The sequence below is a fragment of the Salvia miltiorrhiza genome, chromosome 1 (genome assembly GCF_028751815.1).
Source record: "Salvia miltiorrhiza cultivar Shanhuang (shh) chromosome 1, IMPLAD_Smil_shh, whole genome shotgun sequence".
NCBI classification, from domain to species: Eukaryota; Viridiplantae; Streptophyta; class Magnoliopsida; order Lamiales; family Lamiaceae; genus Salvia; species Salvia miltiorrhiza.
This window is the reverse complement of record NC_080387.1, coordinates 46976141-46992562: the sequence shown is the minus strand read 5'-3', so window position 1 is coordinate 46992562 and position 16422 is coordinate 46976141. Positions and strand designations below refer to the sequence as shown.

Genomic DNA, 16422 nt, shown 5'->3' with positions numbered 1-16422 from the left:
CATGAACTTTGCTCATTTAAAATTTTGCGGAAACGCCACAATCACATCGAAGTTGTGACAGTAGATGTTCTTTGTCGAAATTACGCTTAAAACGATAATCAATCTTCACAAAACTAGAGTCTCATAATGTGTTTCATACTAAATGAGATTTCCAAATGCAAATATCTCATCGTCATCAGACAACTGTTGTGGTGGGAATTGTGCCAAAAATTGGCATCGTAGCACTACTTATAGGCGCGATTTTGACCACACTAGTGATCTGACAACGATGAGTTACTTACTGTTGGAAATATCCTCATTTTATAATATATTAGGCTTCAGTTTCTCCTATAGTATAGAATACATTATGTTCTTGTTTCACGACGATTGATCATCGTTTAAAGTGTAATTTTAGCAAAGAACATCTATTGTCACAACTATAGTATGATTGTGGAATTTTCAATATCAAAAACATTTTAAACAGATCATAATCAAACAATTTCTCAAAGTTTGAATCATATAAATAATAAAGTGAAACTGAGCTACAAAATGAAATATGCTAAAAGTTAGGGCTATAAACTACAATAAATCGAAACTTACATATTCGATTCGATTCGATTTCAATAAATAAAAAAAAAGATCTGAAGCTTACCCTAAACTCATAGATATAGAGGCGTAAATTCAGTACGCATAGGGTACCCAACCTGAAAAAATCGAGTACCCGACCCCAATCTAACTTAAATCACACCACCCGATCCCGACCCAGTTTAGTTAGTCAGGTACCCTTACACCCGATTCGGGCAAACCTAGCCCATTTCCTAAGCCTACTCCAATACACCTTTTTAAACCAATCAAGTACCATAAATAAACAAAAATCTCTAAACAAACACAAAATCTCAGATTCAAGTGAACCATAATTGTAAAAGTTGGTGAGAAAGAGAAAGTAAAAGTTAAACTAGTTTGAAAATAGTTGGACATGAGCTCCACTGTTTCTAGCTCTGTAAAATAGACTCAACAATGTCACCAAGAGCTGCAAGCTCTGCCTTCTCAATCAATCCAAATTCCTGCATTACATCAAATCACACAATGACTCGGTTAAGCCGGAAGAGGGACATGACTACTCGAGAATATGCATCAGAGTCATGTATAAACCTTACCGATGTAAAGAGCACGAAATGCTTGAAGCAAGTGTTGAGATGAGCTTCTTCTTCCAGGCTCACAATCCTCTGGAAATGCGAGTGGTAGATATGGGCATACACACGGAACAGCCGCTTCAATATTGTCTTCACGACATCATGAAAGTTGGGCGGAAATGGCACTCCTGCAGCCAAGAAACGACGTTTCAGCATGATTTCGAATAGAGCAAGGCAGTGAGCAACAGATGTACAGTGTAACATGCCGAGTACTCACCCAGCTTTTGAGGAAAAATGGACTCATCATCAAGCTGAACTTCGATCCAATCCATTAAATACTCAACGTATTTTGGAGCAGAAACGACAATGGGTTTCTTTATGGTGACTCCATCAGCCCATCTGTACTCGTACCTGTAGAAAAATGAAAAAAGTTGCAGTGTGTGTATGTCTTCAGTCGTTGCCTAAACAGGCGACATATCTCTACATTTGGTGATCAATTTGCCAACATATTTCAATCCCTTATACTGCTGAGAAACTGAAAAATCCTGAGATGCTTTAATAAATCTTGCTGCCATTTATTAAGGAATATATCCTTAACATTGAACACGACGAAATGGAATACGGAATACTTGGATAATGATGTTATAGTAAACACTTTATGCTATAACATATTAATGTGTAGAAGTTCAAAACAATAGAAAGTAATGGTGTGTATCAGCAGCATGAATTATTCATTGATTTATGGAAAATCAGCAGAAAACTCTGCTATATATGCCCATTATATTCTGCATCTACAATTGAGATTTGAGAATGAGATCATCTATAAAAGCAAAAAAGAAATAACAGTTTATTAAAGCAGAGTTATTCATTAGATTTTTAAGGAAAGATCTGAGATTTAAGATAATCATCCCTTCAACGGCATTCTCATTACACGTGTACGCACAAATAGAGAGATTCCTTTCACTCCAATCGTACGTGTCGTGAAATGAAGCCTCTACGCGCTGCGTTTCTTCATTTTTCATTGTCTTATCTTCAGTTAAGTTTAAATCATCATAGTAAAGAACAGACATACTTTGGCCCTGCTGACATTATTGGACAAGTTGTCGGCGTGCAGAATTCAGTTAAGGTGCCATACAGAATGGTCACTTGGTTGAAAAAGTCGACAGCTGCATAAAGAGACAAACCAAGTGTGCGGAGTCAGTTACAACGAAGATCACGAGCTATGCTTTGTCGTTTACACATAAATACCGTTACTAGATAATCCCAGTTCGACCAAAATTATGATTGGTTACATGAAAAAGAACAAGAATCTACTGACAAATATAGCAAGTGTAGATATATAACAATAGGTTCTTAACTTGCCACTCTCAATGGAGGAAAGCAAGATGTCAATTTGCAAACGACAGCATGATCCAGTTCCGTTACTACTCATATACTCGATTTGCTCGTGCTAAAACAACTACAAGACGACAAGTTCCAATGCAACAAATTGATAAAGAGTGAAATCCATTTAATACCTGACCATCACTAACCAAAAAATCAATAACATTTACTTAACTATTCACCATTGGAATGATTCTTTCACATGCCTTATTGTCATTAGGTTTTAGCAACTATTGCCACTTTCCTTTTCTTCCTTCCCTTTCCTTTCCTCGCCTTTACTAATCGAAACTAATTGGTCTACTTTCTAAGCATCGGAGACTCAACAACAGATCCATCAATCCTTAATTCATCAGATACAGAACTAGAAAAGAATCAATTAGCGACGTGCATAAGAAAATCATTGAAGCAAGAAATCTTACTATTTACTGCCCACCACTCATTAATATCCTCTCCTGGGGGAAGCCTTACAGCTTCCCTCAAGTTGCCACTGCCCAAGGTCGAATCGATATGCTTCCTGAGCTGCAGACTCTACATGATCACGCACATTTTCATCAAATCAAAAACCTTAATAAATATTTCCCATTTTATGAAATAATTAGCCACTTCATCCAAGTGATGAAACAGCTTCTATCAGTTTTAGCTACCTTAATTCCAGAAGGAGAACCTTTTCTCGAGCGAAAAGTCTTCTGGCTTCTGCAGACATGTAATCTTTTATCAACATTCATATTCAAAAGAAGTAAAATTAATTTTGTGTATCATAACACAATCATCTTGAGATTTAACTCCAATCAAGATTTTTTGTAAATCTATGGCAATACCAGAGCAATATACATTGACTTAAATTCATCAAATTGATGCAAATTAAGATAATTGAGAAAGATTTAATACCTCCCAAAAAAAAAGAAAAACTTTTTATTGACAACGACTGCTCTATAAATTGAAACACAGCTGTAGCAAGAAGTAAGCATCCACATTCACAAAAACATAACCTATAACACAAGTTTGGTGTATGAAATCAAGAATTAATTAAAGTAATGAACATGCATGCAGAGGGATTAAGAGTGTAAAAAAGACAAGAATAAAAGAGAAGTAATTTCCTTCCAAGGCCGAATAGACTCATGATTAAGCAGAAATTGGTGAAATTAGGGGTAAGAGTGATGAGTAGAGGGGTTTAGTTGTAGAAGGGTTTTGCATGTTTTCTTATCTGGAAAATATATATACACGCATGAAGAGGGGTGGGACTGACAGACTGGCATTGAAGAGTTCAGGTTGCTGCCAAACTCCTCTCTCTCTCTCTCTCTCTCTCTCTGCATAAATACAGATCCAGGTAAGCGAGGGCTCATAGGTAAGAAGTGTGGGTAAAAGCAGACAACTTCTTTGGCAGATTCTCTTACTCATTTCTGACTGAAAGTCTCTGCCCAGGAATCCATATCCAACATCGGATTTTGCCTTTTCTTTCTCTCACCATTCTTGTTTGAATTAGTATTATTCTTATATGAGATGGAATTTTTTCTATTATTGGCTTTCCTAGCTTTCAATTATTAATTCCCCAATTCCCCCAAGTCAAAAAAAAAAAAAAAAAAAGCTTCCAATTATTAACCTAAAATTTAATAACTAGCAAGGTAGCGTTCAATCCTGCTTCTTCGACAACTATGACTCTTGTTATAAATATGGATACTAGTAAGTGGCCCGTCGAGTTTCGACGGGGATCTATTATTACATAATTTTGTGATATTTTATTCTATTAAAATAGAGTACTGAATAAATTATTTTAAATTAAAAAAATGTTTTTCCTTTGTCCCGACTATATTGAGACCTTTTCTTTGAGTACGAAAATTTAAAAAACAGTGTTTGTGTGTAGATGAAAAAGTAAAAAGATGAATAAATAGTAAATTTTTTGTCAAATAAAAAAATATCTTAAGATATGTGAGACGCCCAAAAAGTAAAGTGTCTCAAGATAGGTGGGACGGATGAAGTAATGCTTATTTAAAATTGATCTAAATTAGATTTCTTATTATCGACCCACAAAATTTAAGAGAGAAACTGCTACGTTTATTTGAAATTTACTTAAGTTAGATGTTTGTAGTAGCAAAACAAATACTCATAGGGATTTGCCTTATCTGAAACCTAGCTAATAGTAAATTTTGTGAAATCAGATGTGCTCATCATCATTCTAGCAATAAGAAACTTCTTGCCCATGTTTTTTTCTAAAATTTGTTTGCCTTTAATTATGTGTTCTCCAAGTTGAATATTAGATGTACTAATATTCATTGCGTCAAGCTATGTGTTTTCCATTATAGCTGTAATGTTTCATTTCGTATAAGAATATCTTCTCACAATGTCACATTAGATTCTTCATCACCAAGACTTTACCGACAATACCGTCACCTACTTTAAGTATCTATTGTACAAATTCTTTAGTTTCTTCTGCTTTTCAAACCAGAAACGTTTGCCTGATTTTTTATGAAAAAAATTATGTATAATATGTATATGTAATGTATTTTCAAAATCAAAATGTACAGTTATCAAATGATTAAACAATCACTAATATTTAAATATAATATTAAATATTATTAATTATACAAATATTTAATTTTTGTAGTTAACACAATCCAATCCATCTTACTATTTTCTTGGATGTTGCACTTTTTAAATTTTAAAATACGTAGTAAAAGAAAAAAAAAACTTGATCACTACTTAATATTAAAATAAAATTCATGGTAATTGGGATAAAAATAATATGGATAAATTATGCATGCTAATATAATTTTATTAAATTATATATTGAGAATAAGAATAAAATACCATGTTCTTAGTTAACTTGAGAACTTGATGTGTATTTCAAAGTTGAGATGAAGTTAAGGAGGCATAGATAATGTTATGCACCAAAGCAGGTTTCAATACACAAATTGTAAAGCTATTATTACTGGCTCTTTATTTTCACTTAAACTATTTTCCATAAACATTTTGAGTTCATCGGCATATTATTCCCACAATACGCAAGTTACTCGTGTGCCGCTACTATAATTAACAACATAACTAAACACAAAATAAATTAAAAAAAAAAAACTAAATCATTATTCAACGAATTTAACCTTGCCATGTTTCATTCTACACAATCTATGTTAATTATTTCGATCTTGTCCTTCCCAAAAATATTTTCACATGAATGTAATTTAAATTCAAATTCATGAATATGATATAAGCAAAATATGTAACAAAACCATAAATGTTTTTATGTAATACTCCCTCCGTCCCTAAAATAACTTCCTCTTTTTCCATTTTGGGACGTCCCCCAAATAACTTCATCTTTCTTTCTTTCCATTTTTGGACACCTACCCCACCACTAATAATACTTTATTTATTCTTATTTTTCACTTTTCACCACTCTCAATACTAATTATAACACTTTTCACAACTTCCAATAATAATTATATCACTTTTTCTCCACTATCAATACACTTTACAACTTTTTATTAAAACTCGTGCCGTCCCCAAAGAGGAAGCCATTTCAGGAACAGAGGGAGTATATTATATTTATCCAATACAAATTTGGGATCATGTGATTGGATATTTCTAAAATGAATGAAAACAAATTCATTCTCAACAATATTTGGGCGTTCAATTGATTTAAAAACAATTTTTCAGGCTAAAACTGATCTTCCACTCATGATTGACTTTTGCATACTGGAAGTTAGGCTTGTTTTCGAGTACTTAGAAGTTCTTAATAACTCTTATGTATCTCTCTTTGAGAAATTCATGAAACTTTCTCTTGAACCCTATTGAGACGGGGTACTTGGATTATGTTGCTCTACATGAAAAAAAAATCATGTTTATTTATTTATAGGTTGTATAATTTGAAAAATAATGTTAAGACTTACCCATCTCATCAATCACAATTATTTTCAATGCTTTCTTACCCTACTTTTCTTTCTAAACCTATAAGTATAAAATTCTGATACCCACATTTTTTTTATTATTTTTTAAATGACATTTAAATGGATAACTTCATTATTTTTCGATATTTTCTATATTTAAAATAAGTATAGATAACCAATATGTTAAATCAATTATCAAATCCACACAAGAGATACATACATATCTACATGTAACAATGTAGATACAAACGTCTCATACATGAATATGCGTGTAAGTTTATAATGTCTTGTGTTGATTCTTATGTGTTCAAATTATTATGATCATTCTTTGTGTAAATAGATAATTTTTCTTTTAATAAATTATAATAAAAATAAAAAATTGATAAACATATAAATGAATAATCTGAAAAAATAAAATAATATTTTTTTTAATAATTAATATATTATGTTAAATTTATTTTAAGCAAAATGATTATATGCATAAAAAGAAACAAAATCGAAAATGTGTGTAAGTAAATTTGAAAACTCCACCCATTAAGACGTAAACAATTATTTTGTAATTAGGGTATATAATTTTTCAAACTCCAAATTTTAGTATAATAAACATTAATTATATTATATTAATCTAATTATTTTATGATGCATTTAATATAAGTAATGAAATAACACTACAAAAAAAGCGCTGATTACCGACGGCTAAATGCCGTCGGTAAAAAAAGACGGCCGCCGGTAAATAGTGTTACCGGCGGCGATAACGGCGGCAATCTCCCGCCGCTAAACGGTTCGTCGGCAACGACAATAACGGCGGCGAACATCCGCCGTCGGCAGTTAACGGCGGCGCTGCCGCCGGAATTGTCGCCGTTAAACGGCGGAGCCTAGCCGGAGAAATAGCGGCGGCAGACACCGCCGCTAGTTACCGAGGGCTATCTTGCCGTCGGTAGAGAGCCACCGGAGTCCGGCTGACCCTGCCGGAAAACTACCGACGGCGAGTACCGCCGCTAACTAGCGGCGGCGAATCGCCGTCGGTAAAAATCTACCGCCGGCCGGTGGTTCACGCCGGAGGATGGCCGGGTATTTACCGAGGGGAAATTGCCGTCGGTAACTACCGACGGCGTTTTGCCCACGGTAATAGTTTTTATTTTATTTTTTTATTTTATTTTATTTTATTTTATTTATTTATTTATTTATTTATTTTATTGTATATTGTATATCCACAATTTATTTCCGTATTTATACGGTATTGCATACTTTAGACGAACTTCCCAGTCGGCGACCCGACTTCCCAGTGGGTCACCCATCTTGCTTGTGCTATGTGTCAAGCACGCTTAACTTTGAAATTCTTTTCGAGTGATCACCAGTACAGAACACTCGTATTATTGATATATCTACATCTATTAATTCATTTAAATGCTATATACTCACTCATATAATTATAATCTTTGAATATGTGGAGATAATACCTTAAATATGTTGTTAATTAGTGAGCGAGTTCGTTTCGGTCCTTATTTTTATCGTCGGTAAAATATTTAATTAATATTTAATAATTAATTAATTAATTAATTAATTATTATTTTTTTTTTTTAACATTAATACACCAAAAGTGTTTTAATTTGGTTATTATAATGTGATTTGAATTTATTTGTTTATGTTAAATGCAATCATCATCATCATTGCCATAAATATATAAAACATTTATAGTTTTAATAATTAAAGCACTTGAAATATATAGTTCAATAAAACATAAATTTGAAAAGAAAGTGCAAATGTAATTTTGTTTGAAAACATAAACATAAGTCTAAGCATCATCATCATCATCATCATCGGCATCAGGGTGTGGAGGTGGCGGAGCCTTATACATCATCATAAACGCCTCCAATTGAGCCACGCGGTCCTGCATCTGTTGGCGTTCTGCTTGCTCTGCCGCCATGCGCTCCTCTATCTGTTGGCGTTGTGCTTGCTCTGCCGCCAATCGCTCCTCCAGCGTGGAGATCCGTGTCTCATAAAGCTGCTGAGACACCGCAGAAGTGCCCGTGCTGCGGATAGACCCCCTACTAGCCTGACTCTGCCCGGCACTCCCGACGCCGTAGATCCGTGACCTATCAATTTGCACCACCTCCAAATACACCTCGTCTAGCCGCTCCTGTCGTCCTGTGGCAGCGGCCAGTCGATGAACCTCGGCCTAATACATACATAACAATGCATAATTGTTAGAAAATAAATACATTCACTAAATATTTGAATAAACTTAAACACTTACGTCAATTCTAGCATCTCTCTCCGACGTATAACTTCCGTCGGCGTACGTGTGGAGGCGGAGGAAGGTGGCATAGTTCGGTGCATCCTGGGGAGTACCAGGATCCAAGCTCTGTATATGCATTTATATAAGATAAATAAGTTATATTAGTCAATATATTAATTTAATTTATATACTTAATTATTTGTTAATTACATACCATATACTGCTGCAGGATACGAGTCGACTGGGACCCGCCCACGTGCCTACTGATCCCTGTACCCTCCCCATCGGGCTCGGACATCCGGTTGGCACGAGCTCGAGTTGAAACAGCCTCAACCTCGGGCTGATGCCAGTAATCCCGGAGTCCAGTCCAGAAATCGGGAGTCATCCAGACGGGCCTAGACATCTCTCTCCCTTGGCTGATACACTGCTTGAGAGTTGACTTGTAGTCGCTCATCATGTCGGAGTACCTTTTGCGGGCTTTTGTCTCCCACATGATCCTCACGTCATGCTCATCCTCGGGCTTCCACGTAAACTCTTTCTGTTGAAAGAAAGAGAATTAATTTAATATCAAACATTTTAACAATTTAATATGATATATTTATATGTATTATAAATTTAATTGTACCTGTAATTCATCAAAAAATTTATCCTTCATCGCCGGGGGCGTCAACTTCCATGTGTACCCGCCTGTGTTTTCAAACATCTTAAATGTGCACGTGCAAGCTTTGGACAGGCCAGTGGGCTCCAACAAAACACTGTGTACAAGTAATTTTGTCACTTAATCATGGTGTACGAGAAACAGTAATTTTAACTAATGTACTTACCCAGTCTCAGGATGCCTCTGAAATACCGTCCTCCCATCAGGTGCCTTAACCTCTCTCTCTCTGATAGCGGCAGCTGTAGGGCCCCTAGGCCTTCTAGCCCGTGAACTACTAGAAGCATTGGGAGTCTCGGGAGTCCCAGAAATATGCGTCCCAGACCCATCAGATGTATCTGCTGTAGCTTCTGGCGCATTAACGCCAGATTGCCTCCCAAATCCCAACAAACCTCGAGAGGTAGACATGATGCCTGTTGCATACAATTAAATTAACAAACGCTTTCACGAAACGTAACATTAACAGTAACTAACAAACATAACAAATTTGCAATCAAATTCAACCAAAATGTGCATTTACATTTATTCATAAGCATCACTACTATCATCATCACTATCGTTAGATGTCAACGGGGAATCATCGTCTTCTGCTTCATCGTCATCTTCAATCTCAACGACTCCACCGAGGGGATGAAGGAGAAGTGGTTGTTCAATGCCTACACTTGTGTGAGTAGGCATAATAGTAACCACTTCTTCTTGAAATGGTTGATCTAATGTTGATGTAGATGCTGCAGTAGACACTTCAACCTTAGATCTTGCGTTGACTTTGCATGCTGACCACCAATTTTTCTTTGATTGGTTCGTACTGGGATAGGGACAGTAAAACACTTGAACTACTTGACTCGCCAAAACAAAGGGATCATACTTCCTATATCTTCGTGTGTGGTTCAGTGAAACTAACTTGAAGTCTGTATCAATAGAAGTTCCCTGAGCCGACAAATCAAACCATTCACAGTTGAACAAGACTGTCTGCTTAATTGGATACCCCGGATACTCCAGCACGCAAACCTCTTGCAGACGCCCATAAAAGTCTAGCACATCTCTATCACTACCATAGACCGAACCTTTTATGCAAACGCCACTGTTCACAGTCGCACTCTCTCTATCATGATCAGTTGTGTGAAACCTGTAGCCATTCACGAAATAGCCGGAGTATGTTTCAATCTCCCTTAATGGTCCAGCTGCAAGCGACCTAATATAAGGGTTCAACTCGTCGTTACAAGGACGACAAACCTGTTTCACACAAATATCATTTAAGTTTGCTAGCCAATTTTAGAGTAAGTAAATGTATATTTAACATAAATTTATCGTCTCTTACGTAATGGTTAAACCACAGAATAAACTCGTTGTGAAACGCGACTTCAAACTCTGCATCAGTCATGTAAGGATTTGCATATCGTTTTTCCTCCTTGAAGATCCTTGGATACAAAGAATCAAATAAATATGTTAACACCTATATATGATGAACACTTCTTATACGTAAATTGAACGAGAATACTCACTTGCTATATGTCTCTGCAACCTCTGCACAATTGCTCAAAATATACATGTGTGCAGCATGCCATTCGCGCTCATCCATGTATCTCTTCGTCCCTCGGCCAAGTGAACGCCCAATAGGTTTGAATATGGCGAGACAAAGAGGATCATCATTTTCAGCAACGGGCATCTCAATATTGCGAGGCAAAGTTGTCCACTTTGTAGATATTTGATCTTCAAAGTAAAACGAAGAGAAGGTTGACATTTCTGCATGTAAGTATGCATTGGCGATGGACGCCTCAACCTTGGCTTTGTTCTTTATATGATTTTTTAATGTCCTCAAATATCTTTCAAAAGGATACATCCACCGATATTGCACTGGACCAGCCAATCGTGCCTCATCTGCCAAATGAACTGGTAGGTGCTCCATTGAATCAAATAAACTAGGCGGGAAGATACGCTCAAGTTTGCAAAGAGTAACAGCTATCTTCTCACTCAGTATTCTCATGTCATATATGGCCACGTTGCGGGATGTTAATTCTCTGAAGAAGAAACTTAACTCTGTAATTGCCTCCCAAACATTCTTAGGAAGAAGTTCTTTAAATGCAACAGGCAGAAGGATTTGCATGAACACGTGACAGTCGTGACTTTTCATGTTGTGCATCTTCAGGGCGTTCATGTCAACGCATCTACTAATATTTGACACGTACCCATCGGGAAACTTAAGACTCTTGATCCATTGGAGTAAGATCTTCTTCTCTTCCCTGTCAAGCGTATAACATGCTTTCGGATACCCTCGAGTTCCATCCACTTTCTTCAACTCTTTCCGCTTGCAGAAGGTGTTCAATTCTTCTCTAGATTTTTCTGTATCTTTTGTCTTCCCCTTCACATTCAGGACAGTATTAAACACGTTATCAAACACATCTTTTCTTTTTCCGTATCTTTAGATCCCAAAATATGCTTTTCTTTTTCCACCCTACATCTTGATATTTGGCGAGTTGAGCGTTCCTGCCATCGAAGTCTTCGGTAACCTTCACGAAGCCTAACCCCTCGATTTGATTCAAGATTTGTATTCCTGATCTTTGTTCTGGTGGACCAACATTGCATGTCTTATTCCTCAAGAATGAAGTTTTGTTTCTCCTAAACACATGGTTAGGAGGTAAGAACTTCCGATGATTATCAAACCACGATTGTTTTCCACTCATCGGCAAAGTGAATGCTTCTGTATTCTCCATGCAATGTGGACATGCCAATTTCCCAGCTGTACCCCACCCAGACAACATAGCGTACGCTGGAAAATCACTGATAGTCCATATCAGAGCTGCTCGCATCTGGAAATTTTGCTTCAACGATATGTCGTAAGTGTTCACACCAACCTCCCACAGAGATTTTAACTCGTGTATCAATGGCTGTAAGAATACGTCCAACTTCATCTTTGGGTTTGATGGGCCAGGCACGAGGACTGTGAGGAACATGAATTGTTCTTTCATGCACAACCACGGAGGCAGGTTATACGGCGTGACAATAACTGGCCAAGAAGAATATTGACGCCCTGATTGTGCAAATGGGGCAAAACCATCTGTAGAGAGGCCCAACCTCACATTTCTAATCTCATCGGCGAATCCAGGAAAGACTGAATTCAAATGTTTCCATGCCGGAGAGTCGGCCGGGTGGCGCATTATCCCATCGTCTGTGGAGGTCGCATGCCACCGCATATGTTCAGCAGTTGCAGGAGATGCAAACAATCTCTGCAATCGGGGCGTCAAGGGAAAATAGTGCATCTGTTTAGCGGGCACTTGTTTCTTTCTGCGACTCCCAGATGCACGCAAGCTGTCCTTATATCGTGATTGGTCACAGAACATACAACTATGTAGCTCACTAGTTTCCCCCCAATACAACATGCAGTTATTAACACAGCAATCGATCTTCTCTACTGGCAAACCCAAACCACGTAGATTTCTTTTCGTACTATAGAAGTCTTCTGGACAGTTGTTACCCTCTGGTAAAGCAGCTTTCATCATCGAAGACATCTGATTGTAAGTCCTCTCTGACATGTGGCTTTCAGTCTTTATGCTCATGAATTGAGTCATCCAACTTAATTGTGAGTACGTGTCACATCCTGCGTACAATGGAGTATCCGCTGCATCCAACATATTATAAATCTGTTGAGCGTCATTATTGGGCGGCTGCTCCAGATTTGGAGGATCTTGATAATTACTAGGTCCAGCATGGTCATGCACCATCCTTTCGTAGTTATTATATAATCCATCATCCTCATTCATTATAGCATGTTCTCTCGGCATAGACAGCGGTGCTTCCCCGTGACAAACCCAAACTTTGTAATTCAGGACAAATCCACGCCTACTAACATGTTCTCTGACCGTAGGTACATCTAAATACGCTTGATTCTTGCACTTCTTACACGGGCACCTAATGTTACCTTGTCCATCTGTGTACGCCGTTTGATTGAACGCCCACTCAAGGAAAAACTCAAGCCCCGTTTCAAATGCGGTACGATCATTGTATCTCGCGTACATCCACGTACGATTATCACTCATTCTTGCAAATTCTAATTGAAAAAAACAAATAAAACATAATAAATTACTTGAAATCTAACAAAATTTCGACAGCATAACCCCACTATCCTAACTACCAAGTGCTCGACTCTACCAGCAACTATAGTGACCATAGTGGTCCTAATTTACTAAGCCTATACTAGGTCTACCCGACCCCCCAATGTCGAAGCAATAATACAATACAAATAAAAGCAATAAAAATCATGGTAATTAAATTAAAAACAATCATTTGTAGGGAGAAGATCCTTAAGAAATAATCAATTTCTATCCCAAAGGGAGAAGATCCTTAAGAAATTGATTAAATCTATCCCACAATATATATATATATATATAATAATATAACATTTCATAAACACATAGCACATAACATTGAATTTAACAAAATTATCCAACATATATAAATTATTCTAACAAACAATTACTTAAACTAATTGATTAAAATTAATATAATTTAAAATTAATCATGCTTCATAATTTAAAATTTAACTAACAACATCATATATTAAATGGATTAATATAATTTAAAATTAATCATGCTTCATATAATTTAATTATAAACAAAATCTATTATAAATTAATTAACTATATATAACAAATAATTAAATCTATTTAATTAATATATAATTAAATACATAAATAAATTCATAATTAAATAATTAAATAAATAAATTAGAGAGCGTACGGTGGTGGTTTCCGGTGGGTGTCGTGAAGAAGGCGGTGAAACGAGGTCGTCGAACTACAATAAATAATATAAGTGAAATTATATAATTATATATATATAATTAAAATTAATTAGATATATATATATATATATATAGATCTAGAGAGAGAGAGAGAGAGAGAGAGAGAGATACCTGCTGGGTCGGCGGCGGTCGGCGGCGGCGGAGGCGGCGGCGAAGGAAGAGCAGCAGCAGCAGGGGAGGGGCTGGGGGGGTAGTTTCTGTTCGCGTGGGGGGGTTGGTTGCGGCGCAGATACTGAAAAAATGGGCAAACCCGCTGCCCTATATTTTAAAGGTTACCGACGGCAAATGCCGCCGCTATATAGCGGCGGGGATTTTGCCGCCGCTAAGTCTATAAATTTAATTAAATAATGCGTATTTTAACATTAACGACGGCGACGCCGCCGTTACATACCGGCGGCGAGTTTGCCGTCGGTAACTGGCCGGTAATTTCGAAATTTCGGGTCGCCTGCAATGCCGCCGCCTTGCCGCCGTTATCTACCGACGGCAAAATCGCCGCCAGTAGTTTTCGCCGGTAAATACGCGCTTTTTTGTAGTGTAAGTCATGGGACTCGTATGTTCTTATGAGTAGTTGCCTGGAGTACTACACTTGTCCAATGATATTTATCTGTTGACTATTGTTATTATATATTATGCATTCGATATATATGTATAAAATAATTGTGAATATTTTAATGGGTGAAGTTTGGTTAGGGGTGGATATTGATTAGAGATTAAAAAAAAAAGGAAAAAAAATAAGAATAATGAGAATTGAGGAAAATTAGAATGAAGTGATTATACAACGCCACGTAGGATCGGATTTATTTTACTTTTATATATATATAGATTACCTCATGTCATTGTTACAAATATCCGGACCTAGTTGCAAAGTCAAAAACGGAATATATATATATATATATATATAGGGAGATGTTCAAATAAGAACCACTAATAAAATAAGAACGGAGAACCATTTTAAGCCATTCGATCATCAAGATCTACGGTGGATGCATCATCTTGGTGGATGGATGCAGGTGCTGGGTTCGAATCCTGAAGGGAGCAAAAAAATTATTTTTTTCGGATGCATTAAATTTAATAGCGGATGCATTAATTTGTATAGCAGATGCAGTAATTTTATTGGTTCTTATGTTCTCACGATAATTGTGGTTCTCACTATAACCGCACCCTCTATATATATATATATATATATATATATATATATATATATATATATATATATATATAAAGGTAAAGTTCCCATAAAAATTGTATCTTCTTAAAAATTGAATATTTGTTGCATTTGATCTGAATTAAATTGATTCAAATAGCATCACTCATAAAAAAAAATGATAATAAAGAAGAAGAAAAAGGCGATTTTCAAAATCTTGCAAATTACTACTTCTTCTATCCACGATATCGTTTTCACTTTTACAATTTTGGTCAATCCACAATATCATTTTCTCTTTCATTTATAATAATATGGTCCACAAACTCCACTCACAATAATAATGAGATTTAAATTTCACCCACAATAATACTCACTATTATCATTTTCTTACAATTAATATCGTTCACGAAGTGAAAATGATATTATAGACGAAGGGATGTAGTATATTTACCACTCCTAAAATTACTAGTAATTCCTTAGCTGATGAATGAAGGCACTGTTTTCAAAATTGTCCCTGAATTTTCAAGAAATTCGGAGCCTAGGTTTATGGGTTTATTCCAAGGGAAGAGAATGTCTTGAAGTCGGTCTCGTTGTTAGAATGACATTAATACGTCGCATGCTAATTTCCCTATTAATTTATCAATTTTTTTAAGAGCTTACGTACAAGTCGACTCACGAGCTTGGAATTAAGTGACGTTCTTACTACATTCATTTCTTACTTCATTTATCTACAAAAAAAAAATTAAAAATTAAAAATAAACATGAATTTTAATAAAATTATTAAATTTATTATAAATAAAATAAAAATATAATTTATAGAGATAATATTAGTATAAAAAATAGAATAAATATATATTATTAGTTAAAAAATAAAATAAAAATAAAATATATAATTAAATATAAGAGAAAATATATGTTGTGATGATTCACAGAAGTAAAATGAGATTCATTTTTATGAAAAAAAGAAGAGATAAAAAAAAGAAGAGATAAAGTAGGATTTATCGTTGATGAAGGGAGTATTTAAAAAAAATTAAAAAAAAATAACTTCAATTTATCATGAACTCATGTTTTTGTTTTTTGGTGGGAACTCGTGTTGTACAGAGATGGTATATATTTATTTTGGACAATAAAATTAAGAAAATACGTAAATTAGTGAGATAATAATAAAAGATAATTTAAAATAATAAGTGAGACAATAATAATAGGACACAGATAG

The 16422-nt window shown here is 35.6% G+C and overlaps 3 protein-coding genes and 1 long non-coding RNA gene across 12 annotated transcripts; all 4 read right to left on the bottom strand.

The window, feature by feature from the left end:
* Positions 1-478: 478 nt before the first annotated feature.
* On the bottom strand, positions 479-4047 carry LOC130987500 (MOB kinase activator-like 1A). 9 transcript variants are annotated; one of them, XM_057911093.1, is made up of 8 exons: positions 3890-4047; positions 3742-3790; positions 3140-3188; positions 2915-3023; positions 2185-2278; positions 1390-1523; positions 1137-1300; positions 479-1043 (listed from the first exon to the last, which is right to left on the bottom strand). In XM_057911093.1, exons 1-8 carry the CDS (start codon positions 3891-3893, stop codon positions 972-974), a joined length of 675 nt encoding a protein of 224 aa, XP_057767076.1. In that variant the 5' UTR covers positions 3894-4047; the 3' UTR covers positions 479-971. The 9 variants fall into 9 exon arrangements, with proteins under 9 accessions (XP_057767076.1, XP_057767070.1, XP_057767028.1 ...); XM_057911087.1 differs by having other exon boundaries at positions 3742-3802; positions 3890-3991; XM_057911045.1 differs by having other exon boundaries at positions 3742-3798; positions 3890-3978.
* A 4006-nt stretch (positions 4048-8053) lies between these two features.
* LOC130987492 (uncharacterized) lies at positions 8054-8980 on the bottom strand. The gene is made up of 3 exons (XM_057911025.1): positions 8827-8980; positions 8631-8738; positions 8054-8552 (listed from the first exon to the last, which is right to left on the bottom strand). Exons 1-3 carry the CDS (start codon positions 8908-8910, stop codon positions 8169-8171), a joined length of 576 nt encoding a protein of 191 aa, XP_057767008.1. The 5' UTR covers positions 8911-8980; the 3' UTR covers positions 8054-8168.
* Positions 8981-9541: 561 nt separating this feature from the next.
* Positions 9542-11659, bottom strand: LOC130987482 (uncharacterized). The gene is made up of 4 exons (XM_057911017.1): positions 10770-11659; positions 10586-10685; positions 9788-10500; positions 9542-9680 (listed from the first exon to the last, which is right to left on the bottom strand). Exons 1-3 carry the CDS (start codon positions 11420-11422, stop codon positions 9790-9792), a joined length of 1464 nt encoding a protein of 487 aa, XP_057767000.1. The 5' UTR covers positions 11423-11659; the 3' UTR covers positions 9542-9680; positions 9788-9789.
* Positions 11660-13010: 1351 nt separating this feature from the next.
* On the bottom strand, positions 13011-14548 carry LOC130987497 (uncharacterized). Its single transcript, XR_009089777.1, has 3 exons — positions 14174-14548; positions 14002-14055; positions 13011-13312 (listed from the first exon to the last, which is right to left on the bottom strand). It is a non-coding gene; the product is annotated as an uncharacterized LOC130987497 (long non-coding RNA).
* Positions 14549-16422: the final 1874 nt, after the last annotated feature.